This window comes from Xenopus tropicalis, chromosome 5, assembly GCF_000004195.4.
Source record: "Xenopus tropicalis strain Nigerian chromosome 5, UCB_Xtro_10.0, whole genome shotgun sequence".
Lineage (NCBI taxonomy): Eukaryota > Metazoa > Chordata > Amphibia > Anura > Pipidae > Xenopus > Xenopus tropicalis.
The window spans coordinates 21647305-21665217 of NC_030681.2; the positions used below are offsets into that span (position 1 = coordinate 21647305).

The following is a 17913-nucleotide window of genomic DNA, read 5'->3' on the forward strand; positions in this document are numbered from 1 at the left end:
GAATGTGCATGTTCTTCCCATGTTTGCATGTGTTTACTTTGTGTACTCTGGTTTCTTCCCTCACGCCAAAAACCTACAGACAGGCGAACTGGATCCTTGATCCTACAGTGTCTGAATATGGTAGACTGTAAGCTCCACCAGGGCAGAGACTGATTTAAATGGTGTTTAATTTCTCTCTAATGCATTGGTGCTATATGAATAACAGAAAAATGGGCAGGCAATATGTTGAATTACCCATGCTACAACATAAAGAAGAATGTCCAAAATTACTGCTGCTATTTCAACAAGTAAAAGTATACTATTTTTTATACTGGTGATAGTCCGTAAACTGATGTCACCAGTAAAGGCACACAATTCATTATATCAGTTTCAGAAAACAGCATCAAGTGCCTAGTGCCTGTAATGGTTTCTCAATGCCCCCATGTGATTCTGTATGCTTTAAATGTGTAAGATATGCTGAATATCGGGAAATGTAATACAGTGTGGCCACTCAGATAGGGCATGATGTGCATAACACTAAACCATGTGTCCAATACACCAGCATTGCCATTCTCTTACTCTTGTTACCATTCATTCTCTCTCTCCCTATCTGCCTTTTATACCTAAGGTGATTAAACACTTGCTATGCACCCACCTCAGTTTATTTGCATAGTTCCAACTGTCCTCTTTCTTCTCCACCTAACACTTAACAGATATAATAATCTCGCTAAATGAGTTAACAATTTACATGTTCTTGTACATCCCTTCTCCATTCTTTATTTGTGTGATACTAATCTAATGCTGAGCTTTCTTATGAATATACCTCCCTAACTGCTCAGGTAGTCTTCACTTTTTTCCTCTGCAAAATGTTGGGGGTTCACCTGTAATCATATCATATATTATTTAGCGAATCAACTTATTGACTTTAGTATTATCTCAGAATCCATTGTTCCTTTCCTTCTCTCTAACCCTAAGGGTGAAGACACACGGAGCTACTTACGGTAGGTAGCAGCTACTTGTCACGGCTACTAAACCCCAGAAAATCCCCTCCCATAGACAGTACTGAGAATTGCCTCTGCTAAAACACATGTAGAGACAATTATCAGTAAATGATCAGCATTGTCTATTTTAGTAGCTGTGACAAGTAGCTGCTACTAGTAGCTCTGTGTGTCGGCACCCTAAGAGAGGACATTTGTTCCTAGATATCCTCATCCACATCACCTAAATACTTGCTTTTGGCAAATGGTTTATTAAATGTCTATCATTCCACTGCAGAGAACACACCTCTCTAAGACTTTTTTATGAACCAGGAAACCCTTTATTCTAATGGTATTGTTAGTTGTTATATAAAATATATTATGGATTTTGTTAGATTTGATAAATAATATTTAATTGTTTATACTGGCACTGCTTTGCCCCATTTAGAATTGCTCTGCTGTGTAGGTAAACATTCAAAACACATCAAATACTATGTCATTATTGAATATACTTACTGTGCCAGTGTGAGCTTTTAAAATAACCTATTACCAGAAATTGTTAAGTCAAACAGAATGCTTTCAGTTTTCTGAATAAAAACATTTTGAACCAATATTCGAAAAATCAAATTCTGCAGGTAAGTGGGGACATACTATGTCTTCTTTTTATCTTATACTTGGGTATACATTAGAGTTACATTTGACATTAAGCGCCCATTTCATTCTATTTTGTTTCCCAAAGCTGCATTTATTTTGTATAATAAAAATGTAGACACGTAATACATACATTTTCTCAAGGTCTTGAAATCCTGCGAATGCCCCGTTCGGTATAATTGTGATTTTTGTAAGCATAAATCTCCTGCAAATAAAATGAACAGATGGATCAAATACAGTGAAAACATTTATAAAAATGCACACACACACAAAATATCAGAATACATAAGTTGTTGTATATATTTACTATACAGGATTAGCCATTACATTTGTTTTTATTAGGCAGGTAATTTCTTCTTCTTTTGAGAACTGTATTTGTGGGGATTGCAGACAATACTGTAATTTATGCTCCATTTTGTCAACCCCTATCTGGCTGATGTTATTTTTCATACGTCTAAGCTTTCATCCAAGTACCACCCTTGTAAAATAGAAAAGAAACTGGCATTCAGTGGAAACTTTTTTTTCTCATAGCTTTTATATAGACTAGCCCACATCAATAAAGGCAGAAAATGCACTATTCTCCACTTGTATGAAGTGCCATTTTGTTTTCACTTTGCCTGTGAGAGAGGATGACACCCAGTTAGACCATGTTCCTGTGCCACAATGACGTGGATCTTTGATTTTAATGAGTTTGTTTCTGAAATGCAGGCACAGGGCAACATGAAAGATATTGTTATGGGGCCCATTATTCTCCTGTTGTATCTGTTCTTCTACTAAACTATACTGCAGGGAGAAAAGGAACCGTACTATTTGTACATTGTGCGTTGAACAAACCATTTCATATAATTAGTGGTGTTCAAGATAATTAAAAAAAAATAATTTCTCCCAAAATAATGTTTTTTTTAAAGTATCATTGATCTGCTCATTCATTCACCTCCATGCTGAGGATGTAATTTCTCTTCTACAATACTGATGACCATTGGAAAGGTTTTTATGTAACTTTTTGTTTTCTTTTAAGTTATATCATCCACTTTATCCTTCAAGTCAAGCCCTCTACTACTTTGGGACCATATATATATACCTGTATATATTTACACAAGAGATCACAAGCTTCCCCTTGCAGCAAGTTTAATGGCAAGGCCTCCAAAAGCTGTGTAATGGCATCACTGTGATGTTGTTGACCTGTGATGACATCATTTGTTGACATCATTTATTGAGTCACTGCCTTTGAGGAGCCAGGTTAGAGGACAACGATGTTATACCTATGTAGCCCACTTTAGAGAATGTGCTGCTATCTGCTGGATCCTGAGCCCCGCTTACTATGGGGAACAGATGTTGCTGTACTATTTGGCGTGCCTCCACCCAGGATAGGGACAGACTGAACTGTAACTCCCCTCCTGAGAACTTGATATTACACTTCTACTTGGGGACTCCCAGCACTCCTGGCACCTTGCCCCCTCCCTTGGGGTAGACTCTTACCAGGCAGAGTGGATCCTCAAGATAGCAAGACACTGCACTCAGATGTTATGATGAACCAAGTGATGTCTTTTATTGTAGCTTGACAGACAGGCGTTGCATAAGTCACAAACACTCAGGGAGCACTTTCTTTCCTTAGGAGGCCCTCTCTCCTGGGATACCAGCAATACCCCTGCCAGGCGACCCTCTTTTGGGATTCCCTCCGGTACTTTACACCAGAAGCCCCTCTCTAGGGCACTCCCGCCAAGCGGACACCCCCTTGAGACCTCACCCCGGTAGTATCCACCGGCTATCCCTTTTGGATTAGGCAAACCTCCTATTCCTTCCACTTAGTTCCCTGACTCCAACAATGAGTGCTGGGAGATCTTACAAGCCTTGTACATTGTTGGGGGTCACGGTGAAATCTTTCATGTTCCATTGTATGCACCATTAATGAATTAGATTCATTGCTGCTGTCCATGGAACTTTATATTTGAGTTCAAGATCCGGCCTATTAAGCTTTAGTAGATTACTAATGCTGGAGGGTTCATTAATACTCAAGTTAGCTATATCGTTCAGTTTGCTTTGACTTTTGTGTATCCACATAGAATGTAGAATTTATGCAGCTTTACCATCTTATTGCTCTTAAAACCAAAGGTGTATAAAATTCCCATGCTTTAAGGCTGGTTAGTGATTGGTTTTGAAGTGTAGTGTGTGGCTTCATAAAAAAACAGTATCATTTTTGGCAGAGTAAGACTTCCCATTTACAAAATATTTGTTCACTTTATTCATCTTGAACCAAAAGAAGTGGTGGCCTTAGTAGAGAGAATCTATACAGACCAAGTTCAAAAGGAGAAAAGTGTCTGCACACTCAAAAAGTACAAAATAATTAGATACAAAACATAGAAATGACAGCCCAACGTGTTTCAACTCAATAAAGGGTCTTCATCAGGGGAAAAAAAAGTTAAAAAGGGGCCCCTTTTTAACTTTTTTATCCCCTGATGAAGATCCTTTAATGGGTTGAAACGCGTTGGGCTGTAATTTCAATGTTTTGTATTTAATAAAAAAAAAATTATTTTGTACTTTTTGAGTGTGCAGACACTTTTTTGCTTTTGTGATTATTTTTTGGAGTTGCTGAATGGGTTTTCTCCAGTGCACTGCACCTCTATCATTATTGAGGTTCTGGTAAGGTGTGCACTCTGATACTTTGTATTACAAGTTCAAAAGGAGGACTGATCTTCACAGATAAAAAAAAGTTCTACTGTTTCTTGGTTCTGAACTGGATTGTTGACTGGTTGCATAACCCCCAACAAAGAGTTTCATAAAATACCCATCAATTTCCCCACCATATTGTCTCAGTGATGGTGTCCTCGTTGAGCACAGATTACATGTACATTACGCTTCTTCTTTAAATATGATACTTGTTTGCAGCGTGTGGGTAGTATAATATTGTTGATTCTAATATGATATTGTAATGGGAATTACTGGATGATATCTGTCTCTTGGAAATATTGACTTTTATTCATTGATGTTGCCATTGTCCCACTGGACACAATCTCAACTGCTGATATTACTCTAGAACAAGGTCATTCTGTGCAGAAAATCATAATGGGTCTCCCCAAGACTAAACATACTGTAGTGCAAATAAACAAACATGAGTAGAATTCTATAGGGCTGTTATTAGTAGAGAAGCATCCCATAATCTTGCTGAAAGTCTGCTTTGTCCAAAAGTGCATTACATTAAAAACCCCAACGGATGAGGCAGGCTCAGAAATGTTATATACAGTCAAAGGTCTCACTCTTTAGGGTTATGCTAGACAAGCATGTATATTTATATAGCCATGTAAAAAAAAAGTTTTAAAATACAGGTATGGCATCTCTTATGGGTTTTGTGGTAAAGGGGTCTTTCCGTAATTTGGAATTTCATACTTTAAGTCTGTTAAAAATCTTTTAAAAATGAATTCAATCCAATAGGATTGTTTTGCCACCAATAAGAATTAATTACATTTTATGTGGGATTGAGTATAAGGTACTGTTTAATTAATACAAAGAAAAATAAAAAAAAAATCCAAATTATTTGCTTAAAATGAAGACTATGGGAGATGGCCTTCCCATAATTCCGAGCTTTCTTGATAATGGATTTCCAAATAATGGAACCCATATCTGCACTGTAAGTGAAATGAATCATTATGCTTGTAAAATGCTAGGGGGCATATTTATAAAACTACATAAAGATATTTTTGAGGAGCCAACTGGTGTAAAGAGAAGTATAAAAATGTATTTAGTGGATTATATCAGTGGTAAAAAATAAAAGTGCTGTTTTCAGAGTTAGGGTCATATATATCAAAATATGAAATGTCAAATTTGAGTGTCACCAAAAATTTGCCACAACATCTGGAATTTCTGGGGCCATTTATTATAACTCAGGTTTTCATGGTTTCAAATTTTTTTGAAACCACAACTAAACTCATTTCCATGAATGGCAGTCATTTATCAAAAGATCCGATTTGAAAAAGCATGAACGGAAAAATGTTGCGGGAAAAAACACAGCCCGAAAACCTCTTAAACCACAAAGCAAAAAATATTTTCCAGTTGTAAAAGGGACATCTGCCATTAACTTCTACATGATCTTGACAGGTTTTTTGGATTTATCACATTATAAATCATGGAAAAAAATAACATTTTTTTTCCACAAAAAAATCTAGTTTTGGCGTAAAAAAACTTGAAAAACCTTCTATCTGGAGGCCCATGGGCCATATGTGGCCCTCTGAAGGTTTTTTATGGCCCCAAGTCTACTCAGAGGCACCATAGAGATTATTATCATTACTCTATAACAGGGATCCCCAACCTTTCTAACTCGTGAGCCACATTCAAATGGAAAAAGTGTTGGGGAGCAAAACAAGCATGGAAAAAGTTCCTGGGGGTGACAATAAGAGCTATAATTGGCTATTTGGTAGCCCCTATGTGGACTGGCAGCCTACAGGAGGCTCTGTGTGGCTTTACACTGGGTTTTATGCAACCAAATGTTGCCCCCAAGCCAGAAATTAAAAAATGAGCACCTACTTTGAAGCCACTGGGAGCAATATCCAAGGGGTTGCTCACGAGCCACTGGTTGGGGATCACTGCTCTATAAGATATTATTGGCCCACTACATGTAATAAGTTGGACAGCATTGCTTTGGACAACAAGCATCCCTACTTCAGGTTGTTGTTTTAAATAGCAGCACACCAGTTGACTGACTTACACTGTTTGCCACAGCTTTTCCTTGCTTTATACATATATATATATATATAACAGTATATATACTGTTTGGGGTATTTACTTGAATGCCATAGGGTACTGTTGAAACTTGTTGGTTGCATTCATGACAGGGTCAAGGTATACCATAGGAAAACAGGATGATTAAATGAGAAAAAAACGAATAACCATGGATATATGGTACGAGATATAATGAAAAATGCAAGTTCATGAAACCGACTAAAGGATAATGTATGTGGCGGGCAGTATGAAGTCCATAAAGCTGGCAAAAGGTCTGGACAGACAACAGGTGGCAAAACAAGGCTGTGTAATGGGGTCAAGCCAGGAGATCAGTAAAATGAATCAGGAAAGGGTAGGTAAACACTCACACAGGACTCACAGGAACAAGGGCTAAATCCCCAAAAGAACTTTATGATCCAGCATAGGGGAAAGGAAGGGACAGACTTAAATAGAAGAAAAAGCCATCATTAATTGCAGGCCTGTGTATGGCTTTATGGAATCTTAGGCTGAAGGCTTTTCTAGTCAGATTCTGAAAGAGCTGCAATTATATATCAATCAAGGGTGAGGGTTAATTTTCATTCAATACATGGCCCAATAGTTTGACAATTTTGCCAATGGTGGACAAGTAGGCAGCTAATAGTTTGGCAAATTGTCAGTGGTGGATGAATAGAAAACCAATGTCTGCCATGTTGCACTGCTTTTAGATTTTACCAAAAATAAACTAAAAATCAATTGAGATGAAACTGATGGAGCTATTAATAGGCAGTACGTAGACTCTCTATCCCTCCACTATCCCCCTTTCACTACCTGGAATGGGTTAGGAGGAATCTGATAGGACTCCCTTTTACCCACATATAGCTTCATGTTGAAAATATCTGAAAAGTGTCACAGATGATATAAAGCACCTAATAAAGCGCTGGCTATGTACCACTCTTCACATATAAATAGCCAAGTCTGTGTAATGGGGTCAAGCCAAGATATCAGTAAAATTAATCAGGACAGGGTAGGTAAACTCACACAGGACTCACAGAAACAGGGGCTAAAGCCCCAAAAGAACGGTTAATTTTCAGCCAATACATGGCCTAATAGTTTGACAATTTTGTCAATGGTGGACAAGTAGGCAGCTAATAGGTTGGCAAATTGTCAGTGGTGGATAAGTAGGAAGACATTGCATTGCAAGTTACACTGCATTTAGATTTCACCAAAAATAAACTAAAAATTCATTGAGATGATACTGATGGAGCTATTAATAGGCAGTACTTAGACTCTCTGTCCCCCTATCCTTTATCCCCCTTTCTCCACCTGGCATGGATTAGGAGGAATCTGATAGGACCCCCTATCACTCGCATATAGCTCCAATATGATATAAAGCACCTAATATAGTGTTGGCTATATACCACTCACATATAAATAGGCAATTTTTCAACACGTTTTCATCAACTCTCACGCTGAATTTTGATGAGGTTCACACATTATAATCTGAACCACCTATACAGAATGAAAATAAACCCTCAGAACAGAGATATTAATATATATCTGTCTTAACTTTTTCATTAAATACAAAAGCAACCATAGAAAGATACTGAAAAGCGCAAAGGTTTTCCCTCTAAATAAAACTTACATTTTTTATACATTTTGTAGCGCAAAATGCTTTTATGGAAACTAAAAAACACTTACAGGAGGGGGACCCAGCATGTAGTTGTAGTCCTCATTGTTTTTGCCAAAAGAAGTCAACAGGTACGCGACCCCTGCTTCACAGAGTACTGCCCTTGATGTATTGTGGGTGAAAAAAAATATTCTAGTGCTTATCCAATATCTTCCACTCTCCACACAAACAGCTAATTGAATTTTGAATTACAAACGTGTCTTTACTGGGCAAAAGTTCTTTGATATATAGCCACTTCATCACTTTTATCATTAAAGTAAAGATGTGCTTACTAATGCTTGTTTTTAATCAATTTTCTGTTTGAGCCCCTTTATCTTATCATCTCCAGTGCACAGAACACAAGCTATGACTGAATTACATTCTATATATTATCTTAGCTTTATCTGCTCCTTCATCATCTTTACTGCTGCTTCGTACCTCACAGTGCGAGCTTCATGGGTGCCATACTTTTTTTTTTTTTTACCCAGATGTCTGATGTAATCTCTATGTGCTTATTAACCTTTTGTTAAACAGCCATGACCGAACAGTGGAATGGAAAAGTAATAGAAATGCATAGTCATTTTGATTTACATTTTAATGGGGGTGGCTTTCCTGATGAACAGTATTAAACAGGGACATAGCAATGAAATATATATTTTCCAAGCTGTAAATTTATTAAGCTTGGCTGATCTTATACTCTTTTATCTCCAGATCAGATTATTATTATTCTTTATTTATATAGTGCCAACATATTCTGAAATGCTTTACAGAGAATATACATCTTACAATCTAAAGTCCCTATTACATTCACAATTTCACCAGGAGCCAATTAGCCTTCCTGGGAGGGAGAACAAACAAACTTCTTGCAGATGGTGCCCTGGTTGGAAATGAGGATAGGACCCCAGCGCTGCAAGGAAGCAGTGATAACTATGGCACCACTGTACTGGTTCTAACCAAGCATATTAAACAGTTCAAAAGTTGTAAAAATGTAAGGACAAGAAAATCCTCCGCAAGATTTTGGCCATCTCTTAGGGCACCTAAAATAGTGCATAGCCACCTACCAAGCACCCAAAATATGCATGATTCACATTACTGCCCAAAATCAATTTCAAAGCCCATGAGGAAGTCGCATTAGGCTAAGGCAAGTGCTCTTAGTGTTAAAATTAGACATAAAGGGCCTGATTCACTAAAGGGCGATAAAAATTATCGCACGCTTTTTTGCGTTAAAAAACGCAAAATAATTTGCGCACGATTCACCATAGTATTATCGCGTGCGAAAAATCGCCATTTTCGCATGGGTTATTTCTCGCACTAGTTTTACCGCATGCGTTAATTTCCGCGCTGAAAAGAATACTATTGCATGATTCACAATAACTTTTGCGCGCTAAATATCGCATTCGGCTATGCGAAAATTAACACCTACTACAGGCAGGCGAAAAATTATACAAAAGTACAGTAAATGATTTTTTGCAATAAAATATGGACTTACAGTGTTATTTATTCAAGTCTGTGTTTCCCCTAGAGTGACGCAGCCGCCAGTTTGCAGCGAAATGTTCATTTTTAATACAGTAATTTCCGCAAGTATTGGCGTGTATGGCTAACATGGTGTGCATTCATTTGCGCAACTATTTCTATTTGGCTACAAGTGATGAAATGTTTCGCCAGGCATGGATTCGCAGCGAATTTTTGGACGTGCGTTGAATTTTTTCGTGGCGGATTTTTTCATGCGTTTCGCAAAACAATCCGCCAATGGCAAAACGCATGAAAAAATTCGCCACGCAAAAATTCACCGCACATACAAAAATTGATACAAGCGTCAAAAAATAATAGTCACAGCAACAATTTTTTTGCCCGCACAACATTTTTGCCGTTTCGTGGATCTTTCGAAAGATTTGCTAATTTTTCACTAAAGAAACCAGAACACATTTGCTCATCACTAGTGGCTACTATTTATAAGCATCTACTATTTATATGTGGCTAATATTTATATACACCATTTATATGCGGCGACAATTGTTATACACTATTTCTAAGCTACCATTCATATGCGGCGACTATTCGCGGGCGTAATTTAGCACATGTACCAGCAAATACCGCATTGAAATGATCTTCGCGAGTTAAATAACGCATGCAATATCGCGCGTAAAAAAGCGCGAGTATGCTTATAGTGAATCGTGCGAAAAATCAACAAAATTAAGACGCGGTAAAAATTTTAGCGCACAATAAAAATAGCGCACGTTTTATCGCCCTTTAGTGAATCATGCCCAAAGCATCTTAAGCTTCTTATTTTACAATGACTCCAGCATAATGTGAATGTTGAATGCAAGATGAGAGAGTAGGGGTTATGCATGCATATGAACAACGGACATGCAGGGAACTGAATGACGTTAATGGAACCAATATGGTGGTCACAAACTTCAAAAAGAGATGAAAATTATAGGGTTTTGAGCAAAAAAAAAAATATATATATATCTATATATCACTGTAAATTTACTGGCAAGGGGCTAGGGTGGGCCACTGGCAAAAGTTGGTGTTTTGGGGATTTCCTTGTATTAAATTATGCCTAACACAGGGAATGCTTAGCTTGGATAAGGAGATAATGAAATGAAACAAATGTATACCTACTGGTCACCTGGTTGAAAGCACACATCTGATAGGTTAGTACGGGAACGAAAGGTGGCCAAACAAGTGGATTTTTCCCCTATATGCCCATCTCAGTTTGGGTTGACATTGCATCAGCCACTATGCAGGCTGCCGATCAAGGACTTTATCAAGTTGCAGAACCAATCCTCAATCAAACCTGGCCAATCAACATTTGGCCACTTTTTGGGCAGATATCGGATGGGTAGGCCCGTTGGAGGGCAACATACACTGGCGATAAGCTGCCATAGGCAGCTTTTATTGGCCCATGTATGGCCCTTTAAGCTTGGTGCAACATTTGTTATGTTATTACATTGTTATTATTAGTGATTTGTTTTTTACCAGACATAGGTGAAATTTTTTGTGAAACTGCTGCAGATCAAAATACTGAGAAAAAATACCCATTCACTTCAGTGCATTTGGAGTGGGAAAAAGCTTGAGAAGAAATGTTTATTGACATGACTGCAATTTGCAAATTTTTCTGTGGTTTCGCAAATTTGTCAGCGAAGCAAAACCGGCCAGATATCCTCATCAGTAGTTATTATATTTGTTTTCCTTTCCTCTGACTCAGGGATCCTCAAACTACGGCCCGCGGGCCCCCCAAGGTGATTTACCCAGTTGCATCCTCTCCCCTGGCTACTACCTGACTGCAGACGCAGCGTAGATCAGGGGAGCAGGGAGTGGGCCATAGTTTCAGGACGTGGGGGGCATAGCTTGAGGACTACAGTCGGGCCCCCCAACAGTCTGAGGGACCATGAACTGGCCCCATGTTTAAATACAGTAGTTTGAGGACCCCTGCTCTAACTATTTCCTTCTCAGTGATAGTTACTGTTTTACATTATTTGGAATAATATTATTATAAGGAATTCTGTGCTCTGTTTTCTATCTCATTTTGACTATTGATCATTTCAATAATTGTTGATAACGCAGTTTGTAGCTCTTCCTTGTGTCTTGATTTTATCTTTCCTATATTATCTTGTAGCAATATGTACCATGATAACAAAGAGCAAAGTGCAAAGCACTGTCATCCGCTAAAACATATGCTGTGTTTAAAGAACCAATAACATTTAAAAAAAACAAAAAACAAATCATTTGTGCCGAGATATCATAGAGACTTATCTAGCATCTGCCAAAATATTCCCTACGGAGCCTAATGTTTGTTTTCTCTTATGTGCACTCCCAGTTCTAGACATCTTTGATCCGTTACCACAAACCCCATCCATTCTATGTCAAAACATCTTCACATTTTCCCCCAATTCAGAATATTTCATTTGGTTTTCAATGGACTTTTTGCCCCTTATTAAGACGATTGATATCAGTTTAGTCAAAGGTTTATCATTTTTATATGCATTCGTTCAAACACCACGTGCTTTTAAAGCAAGATCTTAGCTTTTTACTCAAAGTACAAAATGGGTACTTGATGCTATCAAGTTCTGTCCTTTGAGTAATAAACATGTCTTCAAACAGAATGGTCCCGGAAAGAAATGCAATTTCCTCTTCTAGGATTTATTTGTGCTTTTCACTTTGAAGATGAGATGGCATTCCCTGCACAAATAACATTTAATGTATCTCTGCTGTGTAACATTGGGATGGGAAAAAAAAAAAATCATAAAACTTTTTTGTAGACATCAGATGTTGAGAAGAAACTGTAAGACCCTACAGAGTATATTAACTGTTGACTGTCCTCTGAATGGTAAGAGCATTGTGTATCAAGCAATCCAACGTTGACCTTCATTCAATATCGTTCAATTCTCCTAACAATTGTTTTTTTAAATATACTTTAATGACGTTGTGTTATACTGTCACATTAGATGTTCAGAACTTTTATCTTCTCCACTCACTTTTATACTTATATTCTCATAGACATAGACCTCCCCAAGCAACAATGGAGTAAATGTACTGAAAAACTGATCCCATCATGTTTGTTGCAAGACAAGAGGTTTAAACCTGTGTTTTTTATGAAGGAAATATATATATAGTAAAATACAAATACTAATAAAAATGAGTGAAATATAATTCCTTATGGAAAAAAGGGACTATCATTTTTAGTAAAGCAGATAATTTCCCCCTAAATGATCTTACTATACAGAATACACATTGTTATAGGTATGATTAAATATGGTTGGCTCATATAGACACATTGGCTTTAAATAGGTCATTAGTTTAATTCCCAAAGTTTGTTTGTTTCCCTTATGGTTGTGTCCCCAAAATTTCTTCTAGGTCAGGGTACTCCAACCTTTTATACATGTGAGCCACTTTCAAATTGATGGGGAGCAGCACAAGCATGCAAACGTTCCAAGGGTTCCAAATAAGAGCTATAATTGGCTATTTGGTAGCCTCTATATGGACTGGCCGCCTACAGAAGGCTCTGTTTGGCAGTGCACCTGGTTTTTAATGCAACCAAAATGTTCCACTAAGCCACAAATTCAATAATAAGCACCTGCTTTGAGGCCACTGGGAGCAACATCCAAGGGGTTGGTGTGTTACCTTGAGATGCAAGTGATGGAAGACTCTCCTGTAAACCATTTCAACTTGATTTGTGTGACCTTAGTACAGCACACAGTTATGGCACTCCTTCCTAAGCTTTCCCTGACAAGCACTTCTTTCCCTTACGTTCTCAATGCCAAAATGGCTACTCCATTTCCTGTTTCTCTTTCCTTTATTTCCTTTTCTTGCTCACACAACTTTATTATTTAAACTTAGAACACACTGCCACCTAGTGGCATTTGTATTAACTATTAACATTTCACATCCTTACAGGTGTGCAACATGTTGTTCACGAGCCACTGGTTGAGGATCACTGTTCTAGGTACTGTAATTTCCTCCCACACTGCAAAAATATACAGGTAGGTTAACTGGTCCTTGATAAAAGTGACCCTACTATGTGTAAATGTCATAGGAACCTTAGATTGTAAACTCCACTGGGGCAGGGACTGATGTAAATGATGTATGGTCTCTGTATCGCACTTTTGTGGGTGCTTGTTTAAATAATGACTGCTAATAATAATATACATAGATGTAGGGGCAAATGCTGGAGTAGCCGTCATTATACAAAACTAGAGATGTAGCGAACTGTTCGCTGGCGAACAAATTCGCGCGAACACCGGCGAATATTCGCGAGTTTTGGCGTAAGTTCGCAAACGGGTCCGCAAATTTTTTTTTTCAGGTTTGCTACATCCCTATACAAAACCTTTCCTTTGAGTAATGTAAAGTGGACTATGTGCCTTGAACCCTTTTTTCCTATATTTAGATAAACTGCGCAAGTGGAGTATACCATCCATATAGCAAGCAGGAACAAACCAAGTACAAACAACCAACCAAACTGAAACAAGTGTTCACTGATAGTTATAGGTAGTGATAGGTATGTTAAATCGTGTAAAAAAAACCCTAATTTGTTTTGGAAAGTTGGCTTGAATTTTGCTGTAAAGAAAATCTGTCACATTAGAAAATATAACCAGTGGTAACAAGAGATAGAACGAGTCTTAAAACGCCATAAAAATATTTTCTTTCTATGTTACTTTATAGATTTTTATTTCATTCTCCTTCTATTTCTCCTCTGTTCCCCATAACACAGATAGTACAAGTCTAAACAATCAGGCAAGTTCCAGTTTCAGGCACAGATCTCTTTTCTTTAGAGTACAGCACGTGGTCAAGGTCACTTTGGGTTGGTACGAGCTTTGATACTTTTCTCTTGTTTATTCCAATACATTTTGTATCATCAGAAGAAATATAAAATATTTTGTTGACTTCGGAGATCCAAAAATGACAAGCTCAGAACAGTTCTAATAGCATAAAAAAAACTGAATTATTATGAACTGTAAAGCTGAGAAAATAATAGAAAATGACACAATGGGCGTCTATTATGCCAAAAAAACATAAAGTGCATACTGTGTGTGAAATAAAATGTGTCTCTGTCTCATCTTAATTCTGCAGAAGAAAATATAACTGAAAAATACCTGGTTTGGAGTCTTCCAGTAATAGAAGTTTCATTTATCCATTATAGCAAGATATTGAAAGTGTATAGAGCTAAAAAATACACTTATTTGTCAAGGGGAATTATTTCTTTCTTTTATATGTTTATGAAATGTGGTTTGGTTTGTTGTTCAGCTTTAGTGTGTAAAGTGTCTTGTCTTATAGAAAACACTTTTGTGAATAGAAGAGAGACGCATACCTGTTTACGCTAGGCGTTGCCCTTGGTTTATGTACAACAATCACTATGTCTACAATATTATGAATTATGTTTAATTAATGGGGAAGAACCTCCCTGTATTCATTCTTCATTCATATCTACTGACTCAACAAGGATTCCTATGCCTGGTACCTCTTTGGAAAATGCAGAGTGGCAGAATTGAGTTGGTGGATGCCATGTTTTGCCAACTGACATCCGCTGCCTAGGCTCCCTGGTGGTAAATGCTGAGGAATAGCATGGACACTGGAATTGAACTTAGTCAAGACTTCTGGTCAGCAATTACACCCTGGACACTGGTTGAGAAATAGGCAGATATGGAGACTGCCAACCCTGAGATACTGATCTATTTTTGCTAAAGGGGAACAGGGGGAAAGGACATATTCTGGGATCCCCATTCATGTGGTACAGGAGGGGCTAGGGCAGGGATCCCCAATCATTGGTTCAGGAGCAATATGTTGCTCACCAACATTGGATGTTGCTCCCAGTGGCCTCAAAGCAGGTGCTTATTTTTGAATTTCTGTTTTGAAGGCAAGGTTTGGTTGCATCAAAACCATGTGTACTGCCAAGCAGAGCCTCCTGTAGGCTATTAATCAGCATAGGGCCTATGAATAGCCAATCACATCCCATATTTGGCTCCCCTAGGAACCTTTTACATGTCTGTTGTTCCCCAACTCTTTTTACATTTAAATTTGTCTCCTAGGCAAAAATAAAGGTTGGGGACCTATGCTGGGGGTGGGGCTAATGGTTAGAAATTGATAAGGGGGCTTTGCTTCCCTATGTATGTATGTATGTAAATACAAAATTACACACAGGGAGGACAAGTGTTGTAATAAATAAATACAATATATATATATAAATGCACAGAGAATAAGTGCCATGTGGTATGAGACACAGTAGGAAAGAGGTCTCTGCCCCGTAGAGCTTACAATCTATTCCCAATAATTAACAATAATCACTTATGACAGAATGAAACAAATTAAAATTACACATGGCAATAAAATAAATAGAACAAAAACTAAGACAGCCTGAAGCCTGGAAAAGCAGCAATGGGTCACAGAACATGAGAACAGATTGAAAGATAGTGAAATATTTTCATGTCTTTTTATACAGTAAGCTGAGCAGATTCCCTGTCTATTTTGGGAAGGCTATTTCTGTTGAAAGATGGACTAATGAATCAGCCATCGTTTTGACCCTATAAGTAATGTATGTGTATATTTATGTGTGGTTTGCGCTGAGAGGTACAGTGTATGGAAAAACACTTTTTAAAAGCATTTGTTTATGCCAATGTGTAAAAATACCAAAGAAGGAGAGGTGGGATGTACAGGAATCTCACCGTTCCTTGGTTGCCTTTTTCATCTTTATATCATTTTTTTTGCTTATTAGCAGAAAGTAGCATTCCCTCTTGCCTTACCCTCACTAGAGAAGAGAAAATGTTGACATAATAGACGTCTTATAGGCACCCCCTGTACTCACTACACCAGGGGGCCCCAAACTATTTTATCTGTCAGCAACATTTGAATATAACAAAGTTGGGTGGCAACACAAGCATTACAAAAAATTCCTAAGGGGTGATCGATAAGGGCTGTGATTGGCTATTTGGTAGCCCAATGTGGTCTGGCACACTACAGGAGGCTCTGTTTAGAGCTACACATAGCTTTAATGCCTCCAAGTAAGTAATTAAAAAATGAACACCTGGTTTGAGGCCACTGGGACCAACATCAAATGGGTTGGTGAGTAACATGATGCTCGCGAGCTATTGGTTGGGGATCACTGCACTAAACTATGGTGAACAGCTTTAGTATAAAAAGGCATCTTTGGACCCCAACTAGTTAGAAAGCAAAGACTAAAACCCTATGAGTAGAGTCATCCATTCAAACAGTAAACCTGAGCTGGGACACTGTTATGGAATATAAGGGTTGATTCACTAAAGTGCGATAACGCATATTGCATGCTTTTTTGCGTTAAAATTGATGTGATTCGAGTGCGTATTATCGAGTGCGTTAAGTCGCATAATGCATGCATTAAATTTCACGCTACCACATGCGTTAATTTGACCGCATTGTGTTAATTAGCGCGCAGAAATAATACTAACGCATAATTCACAAACACTTATACGCGCTAAATATTGCATTAGTCTATTCGAAAATTAACACCTACTTGGGGCAGGCGGTAATTATAGAAAAGTACAGTTCATGAGCTTTTGGCAACACAATATGGACTTTGCAGTGGGATTTATTCAAGTCTGTGTTGGCCCCAGAGTGACGCAGCCGCCAGTTTGCAGGGTAATGGGCATTTTCATAAAAGTACTTTTACGAAAGTAATACCGTGTATGGCTAATATGGGGTGCGTTTTTTCGCATGTGGCGACTATTTGTGCGTGATGCATTGATTAGTGCGGGTTCCGTCAAATACCGCACAAAAATAGTTTTCGCTACTTAAATAACGCAATTTAAAATATAACGCTACTTAAATAACGGCATTGCGTCTAAATTAAAGCAAGTATGCTATAAATAGTGCACGTTTTAACCCACTTTAGTGAATCGGCCCTACAGTGTCTTCTCTGTTTGTCTATCAAGAGTATTCTGTTATGTTATTGGTACCAAAAGGCTGAGTACTGCCTCCATTGCATTAATAAAGAGTGCAGAGCATCACCGTATGTAACAGAGATATTGCAATTGCATCACTTTTGCACCTATAGATGTAATGTTTTGGCTCACACAGTCTCTCCCCTACAATAGATCATTCTTACACATTTTCCCATTACTTTGAATGTTGTGGCATATTGTATGTTGGTGAGCTGTGAGAATTTTTTGAGCAGTTTTCTCCATCTGTAGCTTTAGCACTTCTGGGACTACACATACCATGTAGCCCATGTACGTTACCCTGTTTTACTGAACTTTTCCCTTTGTTGTTTAAGTACAGATGTAGACCTAAATTGATTTTGATAAACAATAATGTATAAATGCAGAATATGTGGCAACATATTCAGTTGTGCCGAGGGGTTGCTTTATCTTTGTACTACTGTGTGTTGTCAACGGTTTTGAGGTCTAACAGGTCAAAACCGTTAGCATTTCGTATTAATGTAACTTTTATCTATGTTCATCTAAACGCAAACGGATA

The 17913-nt window shown here is 37.9% G+C and overlaps 1 protein-coding gene across 1 annotated transcript in view; it reads right to left on the reverse strand.

Annotated features, from left to right (window-relative positions):
- The window catches only part of LOC108647650 (follicle-stimulating hormone receptor-like), a 116193-nt gene that overhangs the window by 46276 nt on the left and 52004 nt on the right, over positions 1 to 17913 (reverse strand). Inside the window, exon 2 of the mRNA XM_018094136.2 lies at positions 1741 to 1812. Coding sequence (XP_017949625.2) covers positions 1741 to 1812 — 72 coding nt within the window. The remainder of the gene's footprint in view (positions 1 to 1740; positions 1813 to 17913) is intronic.